Below are 27,397 nucleotides of genomic sequence, written 5' to 3' on the forward strand. Positions count from 1 at the left end.
CTGGCATTGAGCAGCGAGTGCCAGGCTCGAGAGCACCGCTGCCGCCATGCCTGCTCAGGCTGTCCCTCAATATTAATTTGTTTAGGAATGCTGCCAAATGATGCTCCGATGAAATACCTGTGTATGACCATGCAAAGAAACAGTCTGGTTTCATCAAAACTATTGCATCAAATGCCAGCATGTGGACTCTAAAAAATGGAAATCTGTTTTTAATGTCGGGTTTTATGCCATTTTGGCCTTTTATTTGAAGGGTGGCCTAATCTTGTGATTTCGACCGGCTCACTTAACCATCTCTTCTGGTCCTTCTTTCTTTCTTTTTTTTTAGTGAGGACATCAAGGCTGATATGATTGTGCGGGTGATGGAAGTTCTCATCAAGACGAGCCAGAACGCTGACACGCCGGCTGCTCCCGGTGAGCCCGATACGCCGGCAATGCGGAATATAGTACATCGCTCGCGTATCAGTTCAGATGAAACTAGAACGGCACTCAGTAGAAAGCATACCTCCACCTGGTTGGCCATATCACTCAATGGTGAAGAATCGCTTAAAAAATTAAATAATTCTCATATCCGAATCCATATTCAGATCTTCACCAGAATCGAATCGATTCTTCCTTGTCAGACACACAAACTGTCCAACAAGTTTCGTCCAAATCCATTCATAACTTTTTGAGATATCCTGCAATGTATTGTTTTTGACCCATATCTCCCAATGGTGAAGAATCACTTTTAAAATTCTACGATTCGGATCCAGATCTTTACCAAAATCGAACCGATTCTTCCTTGTCACGCACACAACCGATCCACCAAGTTTTGTCCAAATCCGTCCACATCTTTTTGAGATATCCCGCTATGTATCGTGTTTGGCCCTATCTCCCAATGGTGAAAAATCATTTTAAAAATTAAAAAATTATCATATCCGAATTCATATTCAGATCTTCACCAAAATCGAATAGAATTGTCCTTCTCAGGCACCCAACTGTTCCACCAAGTTTTGTCCAAATCTGTCCACAACGTTTTGAGATATCCTGCTATGTATTGTTTTTGGCCATATCTCCCAATGGTGAAGAATCACTTTAAAAATTCTGCCATTCGGATCCAGATCTTCACCAAAATCGAATCGAATCGTCCTTGTCACACACACAACCGATCCACCAAGTTTTGTCCAAATCTGTCCACAACATTTTGAGACATCCTGCTATGTATCGTTTTTGGCCATATCTCCCAATGGTGAAGAATCACTTTAAAAATTCTAGTAGCCGGATACGGATCCGGATCTTCACCAAAATCTAACAATTTCGCTCTCGTCTCATACGCTACATCTCTGCCAAATTTTGTCCGAATGGGTGCACATCTTTTTGAGATATTTTGTTCACAAACAAACAGAGACTGACACACAGGGGTGAAAACATAACCTCCAACCACCTTTGGTGACGGAGGTAAAGAACGATTTATTATGTTTTTTATTTTATTTTTAATTTTTTAATAAGCTGTTTTCTTTTGTATGTAAACGAGACAAAGCCAGAGAGGTATTGCTGAGTGATGCTTTTCTAGAGACTGGAGAATTACCTTGATGAAGTGGGCATTGTTGTCATTTAATAATAATAATAATTCATTTATTTTGTATAGCGCTTTTCCAGAAGCCCAAAGGCGCTTTGACAGAGTGGCAAACATAATGCATAACAATACATGAAAACAACAATTGCAAAAAGACAAGAATCAATAGGGAAATATTTAAAGCAAAAGGAGGGAGAAGGAGAAGTGATAGTCAGGGGTTAAATGCTGTGGGTTGAATGTTGAATGCAGTGTTGAACAGGTGGGTCTTTAGTGATGTTTTGAATGTGGTGAGTGAGGAGGAGTCTCTGATGGTGTGAGGTAGTGAGTTCCAGAGGGTGGGAGCAGCGATGGAGAAGGCCCTGTCCCCCCAGGATCTGAATTTGGTCCGGATGGGGGGGTCAGGAGGTTGGTACCAGCAGAGCGGAGGTTGCGGGTGGGAGTGTGTCTGGAGAGGAGGTCAGCCAGGTAGGATGGGGCCAGGTTATGGAGGGCTTTGTATGTCAAGAGGAGGATTTTGTACTGGATTCTCTGGGGGATGGGGAGCCAGTGAAGCTTGTAAAGGACGGGGGTGATGTGGTCACGGGTCCGGGAATGGGTGAGTAGACGGGCAGCGGTTGGGTTTGAAGAAATTTACCTGGTTGGGTCTCAACAATTTCTTGTTGCCATCTTCTTCAGCTGTGTCACTGCATTCGGTGAATGTTGCTGCCTGTTTCGCAAGCGGCTTGCGTGCCCTTTTGAGCTCATTAAAATGCAATTTTGCGTGTTTGAGTATTGCGTTGCTGTCACGTAGGCCGGGGGATTTTGCATTAACTAATGATCTCAGGCGTTGAGGCCTGCCAGCCACGCAGAGGGCAGTCACGGCGGCAGGTGGTCACGTACGGCGACGGCCCTACGTTTCGAGTCTTGCTCGATCCTGGCACTCGCTGGCACAGATTTCGGAAGCAGTAATCTCCTTGTACGCCCGGAGAGCGATGGGGGGGATGGGTAGCGTGAGGCAGGAACGGGAATGAAGTCACCACTCATTGATTTAACTTCATATTAACTCGGAGCCTCCATTAAAACAATTCCTGCTGTAAAAGCTCCAGGCCTGCTCAAAACTCCTCAATCACACGGCCGCAGCCTTGCTCTCGCTCTCTGGCCACAGCCTTGCTCTCGCTCTCTGGCCGCAGCCTTGCTCTCGCTCTCTGGCAGCGGCGATGGGTTTGCCAGCTCGCATTGTGCGCCTCAGTGGCTCCAACACCACCGTTTTGCTTTTGTGTTGAAGAGTTTATGATATAGTTTGATAATTGTGCATTATGAGGAATGCAAATGAAGCTAAGCAGCAAGAGATGCGTGTGTGTGCTTATTATGTTGGGGAAGATTAGGAATTCCGAGGGAGCGCAGTTGGTGGTTGGGTTCGCATGCAACACGGGGATGCTGCAGTATTTGTTGTTTCAGGTAAGGCTTCAATGCCCTTGGTGGGTCCAAGGAGGGTCTACTGCTGCCACATGCACAATTATAGTTCATGCCACCATGCCCACATACAGCCACGGCATTTACAAAAATGTATTGTTGTTATGTTGCTATAATATCGTTCCTTATCGATACTTTGCTCATATTGCCAGTTTCACAATCGATCATCCCTGCCATTTGTGACACGTCGCCCCTCGTTTTTCTCTCCACTTCGACATATTGCACGTCGTGTCCTTCGGGCTGGATCTCCACGGCTTCCCGTGCTCTCTTCTTCTCTGTACTTTGCTTCGTTTCCTGTGTGTGCGGCATTGCGGAGAAAGGGAGTCGGACGGAAAACAAAAATAAAAAGCGAGAAGGCAGACTCGCAATGACATCATAGACACTGCATGGAGCCGTCTGGTTATGAGCCCACCCGCTCTTTCACCCTTTGTGGGCATCGGAACTGCCCACTGCGTCATCGGGGCACAGGGTGCACCTGCACGGACTGTTTGCTTTGCTGGGCCTGAATTTGCTGGACGAAGGAAAAGCATATCCTTCAGGCAGTTGTTTTTGTTACGTGCAAAACGAGATTCTCCCTTCGAATTCAATGTGTTTGTGAAGGTGATGCGTGGGGAGGCCCCACCCCCATGGAGACAAGTGGGTAATTTGGGAAAATGTGAAACTCAATTAGAAAGGTAAAAAGACAAATATTTAATACCTTACTGTGATCAATGACATACAACCTGATAAAGCATACCTCATAATATTTACACTGTATGTACAACCTGATAAAGCATAACTGATAATATTTACACTGTATGTACAACTGATAAAGAAAACCTAATAATATTTACACTGTATGTACAACCTGATAAAGCATAACTGATAATATTTACACTGTATGTACAACCTGATAAAGCATAACTGATAATATTTACACTGTATGTACAACTGATAAAGAAAACCTAATAATATTTACACTGTATGTACAACCTGATAAAGCATAACTGATAATATTTACACTGTATGTACAACCTGATAAAGCATAACTGATAATATTTACACTGTATGTACAACTGATAAAGAAAACCTAATAATATTTACACTGTATGTACAACCTGATAAAGCATAACTGATAATATTTACACTGTATGTACAACCTGATAAAGCATACCTGATAATATTTACACTGTATGTACAACTGATAAAGCATACCTAATAATATTTACACTGTATGTACAACCTGATAAAGCATAACTGATAATATTTACACTGTATGTACAACCTGATAAAGCATAACTGATAATATTTACACTGTATGTACAACTGATAAAGAAAACCTAATAATATTTACACTGTATGTACAACCTGATAAAGCATAACTGATAATATTTACACTGTATGTACAACCTGATAAAGCATACCTAATAATATTTACACTGTATGTACAACCTGATAAAGCATACCTGATAATATTTACACTGTATGTACAACCTGATAAAGCATAACTGATAATATTTACACTGTATGTACAACCTGATAAAGCATACCTAATAATATTTACACTGTATGTACAACCTGATAAAGCATAACTGATAATATTTACACTGTATGTACAACCTGACAAAGCACACCTAATAATATTTACACTGTATGTACAACCTGATAAAGCATAACTGATAATATTTACACTGTATGTACAACCTGATAAAGCATACCTAATAATATTTACACTGTATGTACAACTGATAAAGCATACCTAATAATATTTACACTGTATGTACAACTGATAAAGAATACCTAATAATATTTACACTGTATGTACAACCTGATAAAGCATACCTAATAATATTTACACTGTATGTACAACCTGATAAAGCACACCTAATAATATTTACACTGTATGTACAACCTGACAAAGCATAACTGATAATATTTACACTGTATGTACAACCTGATAAAGCATAACTGATAAATATTTACACTGTATGTACAACCTGACAAAGCACACTTAATAATATTTACACTGTATGTACAACCTGACAAAGCATACCTAATAATATTTACACTGTATGTACAACCTGATAAAGCATAACTAATAATATTTACACTGTATGTACAACCTGATAAAGCATAACTGATAATATTTACACTGTATGTACAACCTGACAAAGCATAACTGATAATATTTACACTGTATGTACAACCTGACAAAGCACACTTAATAATATTTACACTGTATGTACAACCTGACAAAGCATACCTAATAATATTTACACTGTATGTACAACCTGATAAAGCATAACTGATAATATTTACACTGTATGTACAACCTGACAAAGCATACCTAATAATATTTACACTGTATGTACAACCTGACAAAGCATAACTGATAATATTTACACTGTATGTACAACCTGACAAAGCATACCTAATAATATTTACACTGTATGTACAACCTGACAAAGCATACCTCATAATATTTACACTGTATGTACAACCTGATAAAGCATAACTGATAATATTTACACTGTATGTACAACCTGACAATGCATACCTAATAATATTTACACTGTATGTACAACCTGATAAAGCATAACTGATAATATTTACACTATGTACAACCTGACAAAGCATACCGAATAGTTACACTGTATGTACAACCTGACAAAGCATACCTAATAATATTTACACTGTATGTACAACCTGACAAAGCATACCTAATAATATTTACACTGTATGTACAACCTGACAAAGCATACCTAATAATATTTACACTGAATGTACAACCTGATAAAGCATACCTAATAATATTTACACTGTATGTACAACCTGATAAAGCATAACTGATAATATTTACACTGTATGTACAACCTGAAAAAGCATAACTAATAATATTTACACTGTATGTACAACCTGATAAAGCATACCTAATAATATTTACACTGTATGTACAACCTGATAAAGCATACCTAATAATATTTACACTGTATGTACAACCTGACAAAGCATACCTAATAATATTTACACTGAATGTACAACCTGACAAAGCATACCTAATAATATTTACACTGTATGTACAACCTGACAAAGCATACCTAATAATATTTACACTGTATGTACAACCTGATAAAGCATACCTAATAATATTTACACTGTATGTACAACCTGACAAAGCATACCTAATAATATTTACACTGTATGTACAACCTGACAAAGCATACCTAATAATATTTACACTGTATGTACAACCTGATAAAGCATACCTAATAATATTTACACTGTATGTACAACCTGACAAAGCATACCTAATAATATTTACACTGTATGTACAACCTGACAAAGCATACCTAATAATATTTACACTGAATGTACAACCTGATAAAGCATAACTGATAATATTTACACTGTATGTACAACCTGACAAAGCATACCTAATAATATTTACACTGAATGTACAACCTGATAAAGCATACCTAATAATATTTACACTGTATGTACAACCTGACAAAGCATACCTAATAATATTTACACTGTATGTACAACCTGACAAAGCATACCTAATAATATTTACACTGTATGTACAACCTGACAAAGCATAACTGATATTTACACTGTATGTACAATGTGACAAAGCATACCGAATAATATTTACACTGTATGTACAATGTGACAAAGCATACCGAATAATATTTACACTATGTACAACCTGACAAAGCATACCTAATATTTACACTGTATGTACAATGTGACAAAGCATACCGAATAATATTTACACTATGTACAACCTGACAAAGCATACCTCATAATATTTACACTGTATGTACAACCTGACAAAGCATAACTGATATTTACACTGTATGTACAATGTGACAAAGCATACCGAATAATATTTACACTGTATGTACAATGTGACAAAGCATACCGAATAATATTTACACTATGTACAACCTGACAAAGCATACCTAATATTTACACTGTATGTGCAATCTGACAAAGCATACCTAATATTTACACTGTATGTGCAATCTGACAAAGCATACCTAATATTTACACTGTATGTGCAATCTGACAAAGCATACCTAATATTTACACTGTATGTGCAATCTGACAAAGCATACCTAATATTTACACTGTATGTGCAATCTGACAAAGCATACCTAATATTTACACTGTATGTGCAATCTGACAAAGCACACCTAATATTTACACTGTATGTACAACCTGACAAAGCATACCTAATCTTTACACTGTATGTACAACCTGACAAAGCATACCTAATCTTTACACTGTATGTACAACCTGACAGCATACCTAATAATATTTACACTGTATGTACAACCTGACAAAGCATACCTAATAATATTTACACTGTATGTACAACCTGACAAAGCATACCTAATCTTTACACTGTATGTACAACCTGACAAAGCATACCTAATAATTACACTGTATGTACAACCTGACAAAGCATGGACCTACCTCATCTTTACACGATGTACAATAATGTTTACACTGTATGTGCAATCTGACAAAACATAACTAATATTGACACTGTATATACAACAACAACAACAACAACATGCATTTTAAGGCCATTTTCCCTGCTAGAGCGGGGGTTAGCCTTGCGGTCCCATGACAATCTTCTCCATTTTGCCCTATTTTCTGCATCTCCCCTTGTTAACCCCCTTGCCCGCATTTCTTCTTCCACCATCTTTAGCCAAGTCTTTCTCGGTCTTCCCCGTCTTCTACTTCCTTCTACATTAATTTCCATCACTCTTCTCAACCAGTCACTTTCATCCTTCCTCAACACATGACCAAACCATCTCAACCTGTTCCTCTTCACAGCATCAATCACAGGCTCTATTCCCATCATCTTTCGCAATTCATCATTTGTCTTCCTCTCTCTCAACGATACTCCGCACATCCATCGAACCATTCGCATTTCCACCCTTTCCAGCCTTCGTTGCTGCTCTACGTTCATTACCCATGTCTCGCTCCCATAAATCATAACACTTCTCACACATGCAGCATACACCTTTCCCTTCAGCTTCAGCGACACTCTCCTCCTCATCAGCACGCCACTCAGTTCCCGAAACTTCTTCCATGCACATCTCACTCGAGCAACCGTTGCCGAGTCTGATCCACCTTCTCCATTCAGCATGTCTCCGAGGTAGCAAAATGTTTTCACACCTTCCAGCTTCACGCCGTCTCCAAGATCCAACTCAACATTTCCTCCATCTGCAGCTCCCTCTGTGCACACCTTACATTTGAATGTAGCTGCCACACTGGTAAATGACCCTCTCAGACCACTACATTTTTGATGAACCCACTCAGCGCACATTGTACATTGAATGGAGTTCACTCCGACACCCTTCCTGCACACAGCACACGGCCACTTCCCAGTTCTTTCCACCTCACCACATGCTTTACCACTTGCCATCACCTTCGTCTTTCCGATATTCACCTTCAGACCTTTTGTCTCCATACATTCCTTCCACTTGTTCATTTTTTCCTCAGTCCATCCAATACTTTCCGCCATCAACACCAGATCATCTGTATACAATAACTCCCACGGTAAACCCTCCTTTACGTTCTGAGCCAGCACCTCCATCACAGCTACAAATAGTAGTGGACTTAGTACCGACGCCTGATGCACTCCCACCTTCACCTCAAACTCACCACTGTTCCCATCCTTCGTCCTTACAGCTGTGCGTGCTCTTTTGTACATTGCCATCACGACTCTGATCAACCATTCCTCCACTCCTAACTTCCTCAATGCCCATGTCAATACTTTGCTTGCAACCCTATCGAATGCTTTCGCCAGATCAACAAACCCAAAAAACAACTTCTTCCTCTTCTCCATGTACTTCTCCTGCAACTGCCTCACAATGAAAAGCGCATCTGTCGTTCCTCTTCCTGGCATAAATCCAAACTGCATTTCGTCGATCTTCACTTTCTTCCTTATCCTCCTCTCCCACACCCTTTCCAATACCTTCATTCCATGCTCCAATAACTTTATCGCTCGGTACGAGCCACACTCCAGAGGGTCACCTTTCCCCTTGTATAGAGGGACGAGGGTACTCAGTTCCCAGTCCACTGGAATGCGGCCTTCTTTCACCACCAGATTACAGATCTCTGTCATTCTCTTCACACCCCAACTTCCTGCTGCCTTCAACATATCTCCCACAACTCCCGTCGGCCCTCCCGCTTTTCCACTCTTCATTGCTTTTATCGCTTCCTCAACTTCCTTCTCAGTTGTCATCTCTGCCGGTCCTAAAACTGGGTTACTCTCTATGTTGCCATCCCATTCATTCTCTGTATTCAACAGCATTTCCATATATCTTTTCCATCTTCCTTTAATTCCATCTGGGTCGACAACGATATGTCCCACTTCATCCTTCAAGCAACTCACCCCCATCACATCACACCTCTCTTTCGCTATGTGCTTTGCAATCCTGAATACTGCTTTCTGACCCTCTTCCGAATCCAAGCGTTCTCCGATCATTTTCCTACATGCCTCCTGCGCCTTTGCTACTTCTTTCTTTGCAGCCTTCCTGGCTGCCTTATAACTTTCATGCTCTGCTGTTTCTGCTCCCGTACCCTTCGCCTTGTGCCACTCCTTGAACTTCTTCCTCTTCTCGTCAATCCTCTTTCCAACTTCATCATCCCACCACCATGTTTCCGAGTGCCTCGGTGGTCCTTTTGTCCATCCACATACCTCACCAACGGCTCCCAACAGACTAGCTTTCATTGACATCCAACCACTTTCAAGCTCAACCACATCATCCTCTACCCTACTCAGCCTCTCTTTTAATGCCTCCCTTACTGTCACCTCTTTCAACCTCCACACCTTCATTCTTGGTTGGTACTTCACCCGCCGAGCTCTCCTCGCACCTTTCACCCTTATGTCGCAGACAACCAAGTGGTGCTGTGAAACAGCCTCGTCCCCCGGGATCACCTTTGTGTCCCGGAGGTGCCCCCTATCTCGCCTACGCACCATCAGGTAGTCAACGGTTGTCGTCGACCCACCTGACGTGTATGTAACAAGCTTATTATCCTCTTTCTGGAACTGAGTATTACAAATCAACAAATCAGCTCCATTAGCAAACTCCAAAATCCTTTCACCTTCTCCATTTCTCACACCATATCCGTAACCCCCATTAACTCCCTCAAAACCATCCATACTCCTTCCCACATGTCCATTCAGGTCTCCTCCTACCACAACAACTTCCTCATCTTGCACGTTTTCCATCAGCTTCTCTATCGCACACCAGAACTTGTCCTTCTCTTCATCGCTTCGACCAACCTGCGGAGCATATCCCGAGATGACGTTCACCAAGAGCTTTCCAATCATCATTTTCACCATCATCAACCTATCACTCACTCTAGTCACACTGACCACACTGTCTACAAACTCCTCAGAAAACAGGACACCAACACCATTCACGCCCTCCAGGCACCCTTGCCACACAAACTTGTATTTCTGTCCCTGCCTACCCTTCACCATTCTCACACCACTTCCCTTCCATCTCGTCTCTTGCACACAACATATGTCTACTCTTCTTCTGACCAATACTTCCACCACTTCTCCTGATCTCCCTGTCATTGTCCCTACATTCCATGTCCCAAACCTCAGAAACCGATCTCCACTTCGGGCTGTACCCTGCCCACATGTAGTTGTAATTGTCATGGTTCTCTTTTTGAGGCAATGTTTTTATGGCCGGATGCCCTTCCTGACGCCAACCCTCTTAGTCGTCTCTTACGACACGCAGGGATACGGTGTACCTATTCTGACCAGGGTACACACTGGGAAACGTTTAAAACATGGAAATTCGGGGGTGGGGGGGGGGGGGGGGGTTATTATCAGTAAGCATAACTGATAATATTTACACTGTATGTACAACCTGACAAAGCATACCTCATAATATTTACACTGTATGTACAACCTGACAAAGCATAACTGATAATATTTACACTGTATGTACAACCTGACAAAGCACACCTAATAATATTTACACTGTATGTACAACCTGATAAAGCATAACTGATAATATTTACACTGTATGTACAACCTGACAAAGCATACCTAATAATATTTACACTGTATGTACAACCTGATAAAGCATAACTGATAATATTTACACTGTATGTACAACCTGACAAAGCACACCTAATAATATTTACACTGTATGTACAACCTGATAAAGCATAACTGATAATATTTACACTGTATGTACAACCTGACAAAGCACACCTAATAATATTTACACTGTATGTACAACCTGATAAAGCATAACTGATAATATTTACACTGTATGTACAACCTGACAAAGCATACCTAATAATATTTACACTGTATGTACAACCTGATAAAGCATAACTGATAATATTTACACTGTATGTACAACCTGATAAAGCATAACTGATAATATTTACACTGTATGTACAACCTGACAAAGCACACCTAATAATATTTACACTGTATGTACAACCTGACAAAGCATACCTCATAATATTTACACTGTATGTACAACCTGATAAAGCATAACTGATAATATTTACACTGTATGTACAACCTGACAAAGCATACCTAATAATATTTACACTGTATGTACAACCTGATAAAGCATAACTGATAATATTTACACTGTATGTACAACCTGATAAAGCATAACTGATAATATTTACACTGTATGTACAACCTGATAAAGCATAACTGATAATATTTACACTGTATGTACAACCTGATAAAGCACACCTAATAATATTTACACTGTATGTACAACCTGATAAAGCATACCTAATAATATTTACACTGTATGTACAACCTGACAAAGCATACCTGATAATATTTACACTGTATGTGCAACCTGATAAAGCATACCTAATAATATTTACACTGTATGTACAACCTGACAAAGCATAACTGATAATATTTACACTGTATGTACAACCTGATAAAGCATAACTGATAATATTTACACTGTATGTACAACCTGACAAAGCATACCTAATAATATTTACACTGTATGTACAACCTGACAAAGCATACCTAATAATATTTACACTGTATGTACAACCTGACAAAGCATACCTAATAATATTTACACTGTATGTACAACCTGACAAAGCATAACTAATAATATTTACACTGTATGTACAACCTGATAAAGCATAATGATATTTACACTGTATGTGCAATCTGACAAAGCATGCCTAATATTTACACTGTACATAAAACCCGACAAAACATAGACCTACCTAATCTTTACACTGTATGTGCAATCTGACAAAGCATACCTAATATTTACACTGTATGTACAATAATGTTTACACTGTATGTGCAATAATATTTACACTGTACATAAAAGCTGACAAAGCATGGACCTACCTAATCTTTACACTGTATGTGCAATCTGACAAAGCATATCTAATATTTACACTGTATGTACAATAATGCTTACACTGTATGTGCAATCTGACAAAGCATACCTAATATTTACACTGTATGTACAATAATGTTTACACTGTATGTGCAATCTGACAAAGCATACCTAATATTTACACTGTATGTACAATAATGTTTACACTGTATGTGCAATCTGACAAAGCATACCTAATATTTACACTGTACATAAAACCCGACAAAGCATGGACCTACCTAATCTTTATACTGTATGAACAATAATGTTTACACTGTATGTACAATAATGTTTACACTGTACGCACAATCTGACAAAGCATACCTAATATTCACACTGTATGTACAATAATGTTTACACTGTATGTGCAATCTGACAAAGCATACCTAATATTTACACTGTACACAAAACCCGACAAAGCATGGACCTACCTAATCTTTATACTGTATGTACAATAATGTTTACACTGTATGTACAATAATGTTTACACTGTACGCACAATCTGACAACGCATACCTAATATTTACACTGTATGTACAATAATGTTTACACTGTATGTGCAATCTGACAAAGCATACCTAATATTTACACTGTATGTACAATAATGTTTACACTGTATGTGCAATCTGACAAAGCATACCTAATATTTACACTGTATGTACAATAATGTTTACACTGTATGTGCAATCTGACAAAGCATACCTAATATTTACACTGTATGTACAATAATGTTTACACTGTATGCGCAATCTGACAAAGCATACCTAATATTTACACTGTATGTACAATAATGTTGACACTGTATGTGCAATCTGACAAAGCATACCTAATATTTACACTGTATGTACAATAATGTTTACACTGTATGTGCAATCTGACAAAGCATACCTAATATTTACACTGTATGTACAATAATGTTTACACTGTATGCGCAATCTGACAAAGCATACGTAATATTTACACTGTATGTACAATAATGTTTACACTGTATGTGCAATCTGACAAAGCATACCTAATATTTACACTGTATGTACAATAATGCTTACACTGTATGTGCAATCTGACAAAGCATACCTAATATTTACACTGTATGTACAATAATGCTTACACTGTATGTGCAATCTGACAAAGCATACCGAATATTTACAATGTATGTACAATAATGCTTACACTGTATGCGCAATCTGACAAAGCATACCTAATATTTACACTGTATGTACAATAATGCTTACACTGTATGCGCAATCTGACAAAGCATACCTAATATTTACACTGTATGTACAATAATGCTTACACTGTATGCGCAATCTGACAAAGCATACCTAATCTTTACACTGTATGTACAATAATGTTCACACCGTATGTGCAATCTGACAAAGCATACCTAATATTTACACTGTATGTACAATAATGCTTACACTGTATGCGCAATCTGACAAAGCATACCTAATCTTTACACTGTATGTACAATAATGTTCACACCGTATGTGCAATCTGACAAAGCATACCTAATATTTACACTGTATGTACAATAATGCTTACACTGTATGCACAATCTGACAAAGCGCACCTAATATTTACACATGTATGTACAATAATGCTTACACTGTATGCGTAATCTGACAAAGCATACCTAATCTTTACACTGTATGTACAATAATGTTTACACTGTATGTGCAATCTGACAAAGCATACCTAATATTTACACTGTATGTACAATAATGTTTACACTGTATGCGCAATCTGACAAAGCATACCTAATATTTACACTGTATGTACAATAATGCTTACACTGTATGCGCAATCTGACAAAGCATACCTAATCTTTACACTGTATGTACAATAATGTTCACACCGTATGTGCAATCTGACAAAGCATACCTAATATTTACACTGTATGTACAATAATGCTTACACTGTATGCGCAATCTGACAAAGCGCACCTAATATTTACACTGTATGTACAATAATGCTTACACTGTATGCGCAATCTGACAAAGCATACCTAATCTTTACACTGTATGTACAATAATGTTTACACTGTATGTGCAATCTGACAAAGCATACCTAATATTTACACTGTATGTACAATAATGCTTACACTGTATGTGCAATCTGACAAAGCATACGTAATATTTACACTGTATGTACAATAATGTTTACACTGTATGCGCAATCTGACAAAGCATACGTAATATTTACACTGTATGTACAATAATGTTTACACTGTATGTGCAATCTGACAAAGCATACCTAATATTTACACTGTATGCACAATAATGCTTACACTGTATGTGCAATCTGACAAAGCATACCTAATATTTACACTATGTACAATAATGCTTACACTGTATGCGCAATCGGACAAAGCATACCTAATATTTACACTCTGTACAATAATGTTTACACTGTATGCGCAATCTGACAAAGCATACCTAATATTTACACTGTATGTACAATAATGTTTACACTGTATGTGCAATCTGACAAAGCATACCTAATCTTTACACTGTATGTACAATAATGTTCACACCGTATGTGCAATCGTGTTCACACCGTATGTGCATTGGTCACACTGTACGCACCATAGAGTTCACACTGTATGTACAATAATGTTCACAACGTATGTGCATTGGTCACACTGTATGCACCATCGAGTTCACACTGTATGTGCAATAATGTTCACACTGTATGCGCAATCTGACAAAGCATACCTAATATTTACACTGTATGTACAATAATGCTTACACTGTATGCGCAATCTGACAAAGCATACCTAATATTTACACTGTATGTACAATAATGCTTACACTGTATGCGCAATCTGACAAAGCATACCTAATCTTTACACTGTATGTACAATAATGTTCACACCGTATGTGCAATCTGACAAAGCATACCTAATATTTACACTGTATGTACAATAATGCTTACACTGTATGCGCAATCTGACAAAGCATACCTAATCTTTACACTGTATGTACAATAATGTTCACACCGTATGTGCAATCTGACAAAGCATACCTAATATTTACACTGTATGTACAATAATGCTTACACTGTATGCGCAATCTGACAAAGCATACCTAATCTTTACACTGTATGTACAATAATGTTCACACCGTATGTGCAATCGTGTTCACACCGTATGTGCATTGGTCACACTGTACGCACCATCGAGTTCACACTGTATGTACAATAATGCTTACACTGTATGCGCAATCTGACAAAGCATACCTAATATTTACACTGTATGTACAATAATGCTTACACTGTATGCGCAATCTGACAAAGCATACCTAATCTTTACACTGTATGTACAATAATGTTCACACCTTATGTGCAATCTGACAAAGCATACCTAATATTTACACTGTATGTACAATAATGCTTACACTGTATGCGCAATCTGACAAAGCGTACCTAATATTTACACTGTATGTACAATAATGCTTACACTGTATGCGCAATCTGACAAAGCGCACCTAATCTTTACACTGTATGTACAATGTTTACACTGTATGTGCAATCTGACAAAGCATACCTAATATTTACACTGTATGTACAATAATGTTTACACTGTATGTGCATTCTGACAAAGCATACCTAATCTTTACACTGTATGTACAATAATGTTCACACCGTATGTGCAATCGTGTTCACACCGTATGTGCATTGGTCACACTGTACGCACCATCGAGTTCACACTGTATGTACAATAATGTTCACACCGTATGTACATTGGTCACACTGTATGCACCATCGAGTTCACACTGTATGTGCAATAATGTTCACACTGTATGCGCAATCTGACAAAGCATACCTAATATTTACACTGTATGTACAATAATGCTTACACTGTATGCGCAATCTGACAAAGCATACCTAATATTTACACTGTATGTACAATAATGCTTACACTGTATGCGCAATCTGACAAAGCATACCTAATATTTACACTGTATGTGCAATAATGTTCACACTGTATGCGCAATCTGACAAAGCATACCTAATATTTACACTGTATGTACAATAATGCTTACACTGTATGCGCAATCTGACAAAGCATACCTAATATTTACACTGTATGTACAATAATGCTTACACTGTATGCGCAATCTGACAAAGCATACCTAATCTTTACACTGTATGTACAATAATGTTCACACCGTATGTGCAATCTGACAAAGCATACCTAATATTTACACTGTATGTACAATAATGCTTACACTGTATGCGCAATCTGACAAAGCATACCTAATCTTTACACTGTATGTACAATAATGTTCACACCGTATGTGCAATCTGACAAAGCATACCTAATATTTACACTGTATGTACAATAATGCTTACACTGTATGCACAATCTGACAAAGCGCACCTAATATTTACACTGTATGTACAATAATGCTTACACTGTATGCGCAATCTGACAAAGCATACCTAATCGTTACACTGTATGTACAATAATGTTTACACTGTATGTGCAATCTGACAAAGCATACCTAATATTTACACTGTATGTACAATAATGTTTACACTGTATGCGCAATCTGAAAAAGCATACCTAATATTTACACTGTATGTACAATAATGCTTACACTGTATGCGCAATCTGACAAAGCATACCTAATCTTTACACTGTATGTACAATAATGTTCACACCGTATGTGCAATCTGACAAAGCATACCTAATATTTACACTGTATGTACAATAATGCTTACACTGTGTGCGCAATCTGACAAAGCGCACCTAATATTTACACTGTATGTACAATAATGCTTACACTGTATGTGCAATCTGACAAAGCATACCTAATCTTTACACTGTATGTACAATAATGTTTACACTGTATGTGCAATCTGACAAAGCATACCTAATATTTACACTGTATGTACAATAATGCTTACACTGTATGTGCAATCTGACAAAGCATACCTAATATTTACACTGTATGTACAATAATGCTTACACTGTATGCGCAATCTGACAAAGCATACCTAATCTTTACACTGTATGTACAATAATGTTCACACCATATGTGCAATCTGACAAAGCATACCTAATATTTACACTGTATGTACAATAATGCTTACACTGTATGCGCAATCTGACAAAGCATACCTAATCTTTACACTGTATGTACAATAATGTTCACACCGTATGTGCAATCTGACAAAGCATACCTAATATTTACACTGTATGTACAATAATGCTTACACTGTATGCGCAATTTGACAAAGCATACCTAATCTTTACACTGTATGTACAATAATGTTCACACCGTATGTGCAATCGTGTTCACACCGTATGTGCATTGGTCACACTGTACGCACCATCGAGTTCACACTGTATGTACAATAATGCTTACACTGTATGCGCAATCTGACAAAGCATACCTAATATTTACACTGTATGTACAATAATGCTTACACTGTATGCGCAATCTGACAAAGCATACCTAATCTTTACACTGTATGTACAATAATGTTCACACCGTATGTGCAATCTGACAAAGCATACCTAATATTTACACTGTATGTACAATAATGCTTACACTGTATGCGCAATCTGACAAAGCGCACCTAATATTTACACTGTATGTACAATAATGCTTACACTGTATGCGCAATCTGACAAAGCGCACCTAATCTTTACACTGTATGTACAATAATGTTCACACTGTATGTGCAATCGTGTTCACACCGTATGTGCATTGGTCACACTGTATGTACAATAATGCTTACACTGTATGCGCAATCTGACAAAGCATACGTAATATTTACACTGTATGTACAATAATGTTTACACTGTATGTGCAATCTGACAAAGCATACCTAATATTTACACTGTATGTAAAATAATGCTTACACTGTATGTGCAATCTGACAAAGCATACCTAATATTTACACTGTATGTACAATAATGCTTACACTGTATGCGCAATCTGACAAAGCATACCTAATATTTACACTCTGTACAATAATGTTTACACTGTATGCGCAATCTGACAAAGCATACCTAATATTTACACTGTATGTACAATAATGTTTACACTGTATGTGCAATCTGACAAAGCATACCTAATCTTTACACTGTATGTACAATAATGTTCACACCGTATGTGCAATCTGACAAAGCATACCTAATCTTTACACTGTATGTACAATAATGTTCACACTGTATGTGCAATCTGACAAAGCATACCTAATATTTACACTGTATGTACAATAATGTTTACACTGCATGTGCAATCTGACAAAGCATACCTAATATTTACACTGTATGTGCAATAATGTTCACACTGTATGTACAATAATGTTTACACTGTATGTACAATCGAGTTCACACCGTATGTACAATAATGTTCACACTGTATGTGCAGCCGCGTTTACACTGTACATACAATGTGATGGGATCCGTACTCCATCACATAATGGCATTTTCAGTGCCGAGACCGATGGTGTGTCCGCCATCATTTTCATTGCACTGTTTAACGCGTCCCCACATCCTCTGATAGTGAACGTACCGGTATCATCTTTTTGTTTTGGGAGTTTGTTGAAAACGCATTCCGAGCACATTGTTTAAGGTCATCTGTTGCGTCAGAGCGGGTCTTTGACACACGTGCATCATTTATCCCGTGTATATTCCATGGAGGGGTTAACGTGACATGATGCGCCCCGCTGCACAGTCGGTTACAGGTTTCGTTTGCGTTTTCATGGTTTGTCCTAAATTTTAAATGAAATGCACCACCAGATCGCAAATGAAACTTCAGTAAAAGTTCAAGTCATTCCCTCCGCCACCGCAGGTGGATGAAGGTTATGTTTTCACCCCTACCTGTTTGTCTGTCTGTGACCAGGATATCTCAAAACGTTGTGGACGGATTTGGACGAAATTTGGTGGAGACGTTGTGTGTTTGTCGAGGACGAATTGATTCGATTTTGGTGAAGATTGGAATCCGGATCGGGGAATTTCACGTGATTCTTCACCATTGAGTGATGGGGCTAAAAACAATATATAGCACAATATTTCAAAAAGTTATGGACGCATTATGACAAAACTAGGTGGACTCGTTGGTTCGATGACAACAACAAGCAAGTAGATTTTGGTTCGGGTCTGAATCCAGATCTGGCCCATCAGTGGGATACAAAACGAACTGCTCTGCCTGGCGGAGTTAGTTCTTTAGTCCTGGTGGAGTTCTCGTTTTTTTTAATTATTTTTATTTTTTTGTGCAGGTAACCATCGTCTTGCCAATGATTGGCTGTGAAACATTAATGACACTTGTAGGTTTTCTTTTCAGCAGTGGTTGCAAACCACGCTTGAAGAATGCATATGGTCTCTTTAAAGCAGATTGTGACCATATATGTTAATGTCATGAAACTTGAAAACAATTGAATTTGTTAGTTTTGGAAGAACAATGAAGCCAGGAAGTTGGGGGATGTGGTTGGATGTGAGGGCGGAAGTTTTCTAACAGGATGGGGGAGGGAGGGCGGATCGGATGGTGCGCATTGGTGTGTGTGTGTGTGTGTTACTGTGTGTGTTAGTGTGTTATCTACTCCAAAACATTGAAGACAAGAAGCAGGAAAGGGCAACAGCACGAGTAAACAATGAATTATTGGCAGATAAAAGATGATGGAAGAATGCACTTGTAAGGTTAAAATACAAGAGGCAGAAGAAAGTGGGTTGAAGTAGGGTTGAGGTTGGTCAAGATAATAGGACATCAATTCTTTTTCAAATTTATATGTGGCACCGTATTGTGATTTTGTATGCTCTCTCTGGTATCCTATAGTTCGGTTTAGGTCGGATTTACGGTCATACACTATGAGCCTGGCTACCATATTCTGAATGAGTTGTAACGGCTTAAGAGAAGAGGCAGGAAGGTAAGCCTGCTCACAGTGAGTTACAGTAGTCCATGTGTGACTTTGTGATACCATGAAGCAAAGTTCACTGCTATTCGAAGTTCAGGAAGAGCAGCTTTCAGAAATGTTGTGCATCATCATCTTCATCATCTATTTACACATTTTAAAAATCGTAAGAATGTTTGTGTCTCTAGTGTAGCTTAGATTGAAACCGTGGAAGCAGAGATCAGGTGGTGATCTGCAAGTTTCACTAACTATGGTTGATCTTCTTCACATCAGATGACGAGCCAAGGATCAGCATGTCAGCCTTGCACTCGTACATTACAAAGCATACCTGAAATTTGCCTGGCATAGCTGACAAAGTACAGTATACCTAATGTTTTTTTCCCATCATGTACAACCTGGCAAAGCATGCCTAATGTTTACTCGGTGCATACATCAGTTTATGCGCGTACTTGTTCCTTGCAAAACATACCCATCGTCGCTTCATACTTTACAGTACTAAGGTGTTTAATACGTTTTTGAATGTCATAATCACAAAATAATAGTATTTATAACTAGACAGTTCATAGAACACTTTACCCCACACAGTGTTCAAGTACATAATCATTCAATATAAATGTAATAGTGATTTTAAAGATCGTTAATAAAAATTTGGGAAGTTTAGCACTCGCTTTTGTAGCAGTTGAATACACCACCCTATTTAACATATTTAACTACTGCTAAACGGAAGGGGTTTTGAAAGAGAGACAAAGGTGATTTGTGTTCTACATTGTTCAATGGTGTTGGTGTTGGTGTTGGTGTTGGCTTAGCGGTTACGGTGCAGGCTTGGGATCCTAGGATCCTGGGTTCGAATCCCGGTCGATCGCTGAATTAACGCCAGGGGGGTTGACTCAGCCTGTCATCCTTCCGAGGTCGGAAAATTGAGTACCAGCTTGCTGGGATGAATGATCCCGGTGTGTACCCCGGTTTAGAATAGGTACACCGTATCCCTGCGCATCGTAAGAGGCGACCAAGGGTTGGCGTCAGGAAGGGCATCCGGCCATAAAAACATTGCCTCAAACAGGGAACCATGATTGTCATGGGGCCCGCAAGGCTAACCCCCGCTCTAGCGGGGAAAATGGCTTTAAAACGATCATTCATTCATTCATTCATATTGTTCAAGTATGTAATTTAATTTAAATATAATAATGATTGCAAAAAATCGTATAAATAAATTTATTCCTTATTTTACCACCATTGACACTGTCTATTACACCATCCTATCCAACATATATTAGTTGTTCGTGCCGGTTGTTTGTGTCCTTTATGACATCCTTAAAAACAGTAAGTTTTCTGTTTGGAATGATTTTAAATTTTGTTTCACTGCCAGGCAGGCATACAGAGTAAAATTGTATCTCGCTTCTCTCGGCACATGTTTGATCAGGACGAATTTTGAGCCAATGTATGTTAAAATTACGGAATTGTCTTCCTATTGATGTTCCAATTCGTGTTCAAATATATAACATCAGTTTAAACACGTTCCTTTGATCATAAACTGAAAAGACAGACAAACGAACATGAACCAATTGTTTATATCTGCATTTTGCTTCACATTTATAGGCTAATAATAACAAAATTAGCATCAGTTGTGGTGAAGAAAAATATATGGAGAGCCGAAAACACACCCAAACTAAAATGAAAAAGTAGTTAACTTTTTTCAAATTATATATGAAGAGATGAAGGAGCACTTTGGGTGAGGACACTAAACCATGTATAGTCACTCATCTTGCTTTGATTCTTCTCCTATGGTAGGCCTGGTATTGTCATAAAGCTGACCGGTAGAATACTCTGTGCTGAACTTGAGAAACTATCCAAATTGTTCCACCAAAGTTCCACCCCATTAATACTGGCACCTTCACTCCACATTGAAACATGATGAATCTTGTAATGGGTCAGCCATCTTGAAAGAACATATGCTGTGAGTGGTTTGTTTTCAGCAGATGTTGATGATGATGATGATAATGAAGCTGGAAGATTTGTAAATCTAATGCACTATCTTGCACAGCATTGGTCTGTAGATGGTTGCGTTTTCGCATCAAAACGATTGCAGTAAAACCTTTTCCATCTGTCCATACTTGCTGAGAATAGCATGTTTATTTGCTGCCTCTTCATCACAAAATCTATGTGAAGTTATGAGTAATCTTCCCTCCGCTTCCATTGGCAGATGCTAGCAGGGCCTCCTCACCGATATTATGGAAGCACGTTCATAATAAATTATTGTTCAATATTACGGAAGCACATACGTAATAAATGATTATACCATACTACGGAGGCACGTTTTTAATAAATTATTGTTCAATATTATGGATGCATGTTGGTAACAAATTATTGTTCAATATTACGGAAGCACGTACATAATAAATTATTGTTCGATATTATGGTGGCAAGTTTTTAATAAATTATTGTTCAATATTATGGATGCATGTTGGTAACAAATTATTATTCCATACTACGGAGGCACGTTTTTAATAAATTATTGTTCAATATTATGAATGCATGTTGGCAACAAATTATTGTTCAATATTACAGAAATGCGGGCAAGGGGGTGGTTAACAAGGAGAGATGCAGAAAATAGGGCAAAATGGAGAAGATTGTCATGGGGACCGCAAGGCTAACCCCCGCTCTAGCAGGGAAAATGGCCTTTAAAATGCATGTTGTTGTTGTTGTATTACGGAAGCACGTACATAATAAATTATTGTTCGATATTATGGAGGCACGTTTTTAATAAATTATTGTTCAATATTACGGAAGCACGCACGTAATAAATTTATTATTCCATACTACGGAGGCACGTTTTAAATAAATTATTGTTCAATATTATGGATGCATGTTGGTAACAAATTATTGTTCAATATTACGGAAGCACGTACATAATAAATTATTGTTCGATATTATGGAGGCACGTTTTTAATAAATAATTGTTCAATATTATGGATGCATGTTGGTAACAAATTTATTGTTCAATATTACGGAAGCACGTACGTAATAAATTATTGTTCCATATTACGGAGGCACGTTTTTAATATATTATTGTTTGATATTATGGAGGCATGTAGAACCCGGTGTGTACCCTGGTTCCCGGTGTGTAGCCTGTTGTACCCTGGTTAGAATAGGTACACCGTATCCCTGCGTGTTGTAAGAGGCGACTAAGAGGGTTGGCGTCAGGAAGGGCATCCGGCCATGAAAACATTGCCTCAAAAAGAGAACCATGACAATTACCACTACATATGAGCAGGGTACAGCCCGAAGTGGAGATCGGTTTCTGAGTTTTGGGACATGGAATGTAGGGACAATGACAGGGAGATCAGGTGAAGTGGTGGAAGTATTTGTCAGAAGAAGAGTGGACATATGTTGTGTGCAAGAGACAAGATGGAAGGGAAGTGGTGTGAGAATGGTGAAGGGTATTCAGGGACAGAAATACAAGTTTGTGTGGCAAGGGTGTCCGGAGGGCGTGAATGTTGTTGGTGTCCTGTTTTCTGAGGAGTTTGTAGACAGTGTGGTGAGTGTGACGAGAGTGAGTGATAGGTTATGTCGTGGAAATCAATCAGGTCCACAACTTTGTCCCATAGGTAGGTTTAATCTCAATTCGATCTCTGGCATCATCCTGTAAAAATACAATCATGCAATAGATATCAGGATCTTGGTATCATACAGAGAGGACCGATAATAATAGTCAAAGCAAGCGAGTCTAGTATATATGTGCGAGTCTAGCATATACGTACCATTCAAGACTACATGTAAAGTAAATGTCACAGGAGTGGCTCAGCGTCGCGGATGTCCCAGGTTTTATAGACGACCTTCAGTGGCTGAAGCGAGTATCTCTCCTGGGTTCAACTTTGGTATAATTTCACTACATTCTCCCCGCCGTTAGAACTGTACTGCCGCTAGGCAGATCGCAAGCGTGCGTCAGCATTAATTGATTGGGGTACGTCATTCCATGTCAGTCGGTCCACCTGTAGCGGTCGGGGTGGCGAACTACCCTGCCAGCCCGTGTCCGGAAACTACCGGGTACAGCGTCCCCAAGCCCGGAGTCCCCTGCGTCGGAGTAGCCGCTGGAGGCCGGTGTCGGAGGGGGCACCTCAGAGCCTGCAGGCAGGTGGTGTAGGTGACGACAGCGGTGACGGCAAAGGTTCCATAGAGGAAGCTTCGGTAGAGTCCATAGACTCGTAGATCGGTTCGTCGATATCCCTATAAGGGTCGATGACCCCACAAGGTGCGAGATGGCGTACGGAGACAGTGGACCCGCGTCCATCTGCCGTCAGCACACGGGCATGCTCGGGATTAGCCTGGAGTACCTGCACCTTATCCACAAAGGGGTCGTACTTGCTCGTGCGCACCGCTCGTTTGAGATAGGCTGGCCCCGGCTCAGCGAGCCAGCTGGGTAAAGATCGGATACTACCCGAGCTTCTAGGGTGGTGGAACAGTCTTTCGTGAGGAGTCTGGTTGGTGGCCGTACATAGGAGAGCCCGGATCGAGTTCAGAGCCGCAGGTAGCGACCAAGCCCATTTATCGAGACCCCGGCCGAGGGTCCGGAGGCTTATCATGACGGCCCTCCATATAATCCCATTGAAGCGTTCGACCTGCCCATTCGCCTGGGGTCTGTACGGTGTGGTGTAACTCGAAGCAACATTATTTTGGAGCAAATAACCTCTCACCTCCTGCGACAGGAACACCGCACCCCGATCGGTATGCACGTAGGCCGGATACCCAAACATAGAAAACAAATTCTGCAGGCACCGTATGACCGTGGCAGCCGTCATATCCCCGCACGTGTAAGCAAAGGGGAATCGCGAGTACTCATCAACGATAGTGAGCAGATAACGAGAGTTGCTCGACACCGGCAGCGGTCCTTTGAAATCCATTGCCAATCTCTCCCACGGTCTAGTAGCCCTAACCAGCGTCCCCATGGGAGGGTTGTAAAAACGCGGTTTGAGTTCCGCACATATAGCGCAGTCACGGCAGATCCGGCGGATTTCTGCAATCGACTACGGCAGATTACCACTACGCACAAAATGAGCGAAACGCGCCACCCCTGGATGACATAGTGTCATGCAAAGTGCGCAGCCCCTCCAAAGTGACGATCCCCGCGCACGTAGCCGGCCTCGATAAGGCGTCGGCGACCATGTTATCCTTCCCCGGGCGGTATTTGATGGTGTAGCAGAAGTCGGCGGTTCGATACGCCAGCGAGTGATTTTCTCATTCTTAATGCGTTGAGCATGTAAGGTGTCGTACATGAACGCAACGCTTTGTTGGTCCGTGATGATAAGGAAGCATCGCCCGAGTAAGTACGGTCGCCATCGCCGAATCGACTCGACGATCGCGTACGCTTCCTTTTCGACAGACGAATGCCTCCGCTCAGCGGAGGTGAGAGTCCGCGAAAAGAAAGCCACAGGGCGCCCCCCCTGGGAGAGAGTCGCCGCTATCGCATGATCCGAGGCATCACTTTCTAAGACGAAAGATTCGCTCTCGTCGATCGTCGCCACAGCGGCGCCAGCGATGTCGGCTTTAAGGCCCCCGAAGGCCGCCAAGGCGGCCGGGCTCATTGGGAACGTGTCGCAGGCCACGAGGGGGCGGAGAAATTTTGCACCCACTTCGAATAGTGGGCGAACAGCCCGAGAGCACGCTTCAGCGAAGCTCGATCGCCGGACGGGGCCATATCGAGCAAAGGTCGCAGACACTCCTTATCCGGAGAGACTGAGCCATGGGTCACGGTGTACCCCAGAAGATCTATCGTGCGTTGAGAGTTACGACACTTAGCCTCATTCATGGTTCGGCGATACCTATGCGTGACCTCGAGGAAGCGCTTCAGATTAGCATCGTGATGCTCCTGGTCATACCCACAAACCGTAAGATTGTCCAGATAGACAAAGACATCTGTCAAGTTCTCCTTAGTAACGAGGTCGTCCACAGCCCTCTGAAAACAGGCGACCCCGTTCGTCACCCCAAAAGGTAATCGGGTGAACTGGTATAACCTTTGACCCGATTCAAAGGCGGTATAGATGCGATCAGCCCTAGAGATGGGGATCTGATGATACGCACTACGTAGATCGAGAGTGCTGTAGACGGAGTACTTGGCCTCCAGTCGTACTAGCGCGTCCATCCCCGGTATGGGGTAGGCGTCCAGCTGTGTAAAGCGATTAACCGTCTGTGAGTAGTCGATTACCATGCGCCGGCGATGGGCCTCACTTCGCACCACTAAGACCTGGGCCCGCCACGGCGACCGGCTAGGTTCGATAACACCGTCCTTTAAGAGTTGGGCCGTTTCTTCCGCAATGAATTGCGCGTCCGCTCGTGAGTAGCGCCGCGATTTTACCGCTACAAGAGTGCAGTCAGTGGTCAGGTTGGGGAACAGCGAAAGAGGCTCAATTTCCATTTTTGCGAGTGCACACACAGCAAGCGTGTCCGTCCCACCGAATTCAATTTCCAAACGTCCATGTCGCTTAAGAAAATCGTGTCCTAACAGGATGTCAGCACATAAGGCAGGCAAGACCATGAGATGTACATCGGAAAACATGCGTCCCTTTATCACAAGTTTCAATCGACAATCCCCCTTCGTGCTGAGCCGAAGTCCCTGGGAGGCCATAAAGATCCGTCGTGTAGTCCCGATGACCGGCCACCCATGTTGACGCACCAGCCGCTGATCGATGAAACTATCCGTAGATCCTGTGTCGACTAGGGCCCGCGCAAAAATGCCTTCGACCAAGAGCGGGATAATGGCCTGATCAAGGCCAGAAGATCCGGCAGGTATTGCGCCGTCCGAGCGAGAAGATCGCTCCTCGCGCGTGGATCCCACACCGGCTGCAGTTTTCCGGTCGTTTGAGGAGCCTCCGGAGGGCCCCTGTGCCAAACGCATCGTTGGTCGTGCCGGACCAAGAGCGTGTAGTTCGTACGAGCCGCCGTCAGATGGCGCTCGTGTCACGTGCGAAAGATCGCAGTCAATTGTACTTTCATGTGCTCGAGCAAGAGCGTGTAGTTCGTCCGAACTGCCGTCAGATGGCGCTCGTGTCACGTGCAGCGTTTGTTGCACAACAGGAGGAGCTTTCAAAGCCGGAACTTTTTGTTTGTTTGAGGAGGGCGTTCGAAC

At 40.5% G+C, this 27,397-nt stretch overlaps 1 protein-coding gene across 1 annotated transcript in view; it reads left to right on the forward strand.

Annotated features, from left to right (window-relative positions):
- Positions 1 to 27,397, forward strand: part of LOC137422500 (phosphatidylinositol 3-kinase regulatory subunit gamma) — a 304,184-nt gene that overhangs the window by 196,303 nt on the left and 80,484 nt on the right. Inside the window, 1 exon segment of the mRNA XM_068109241.2 lies at positions 326 to 411. Within this exon segment, the coding sequence (XP_067965342.2) occupies positions 326 to 411 (86 nt within the window).

This window comes from Myxine glutinosa, chromosome 1, assembly GCF_964187855.1.
Source record: "Myxine glutinosa chromosome 1, kmMyxGlut1.1, whole genome shotgun sequence".
In the NCBI taxonomy this organism is placed as follows: domain Eukaryota; kingdom Metazoa; phylum Chordata; class Myxini; order Myxiniformes; family Myxinidae; genus Myxine; species Myxine glutinosa.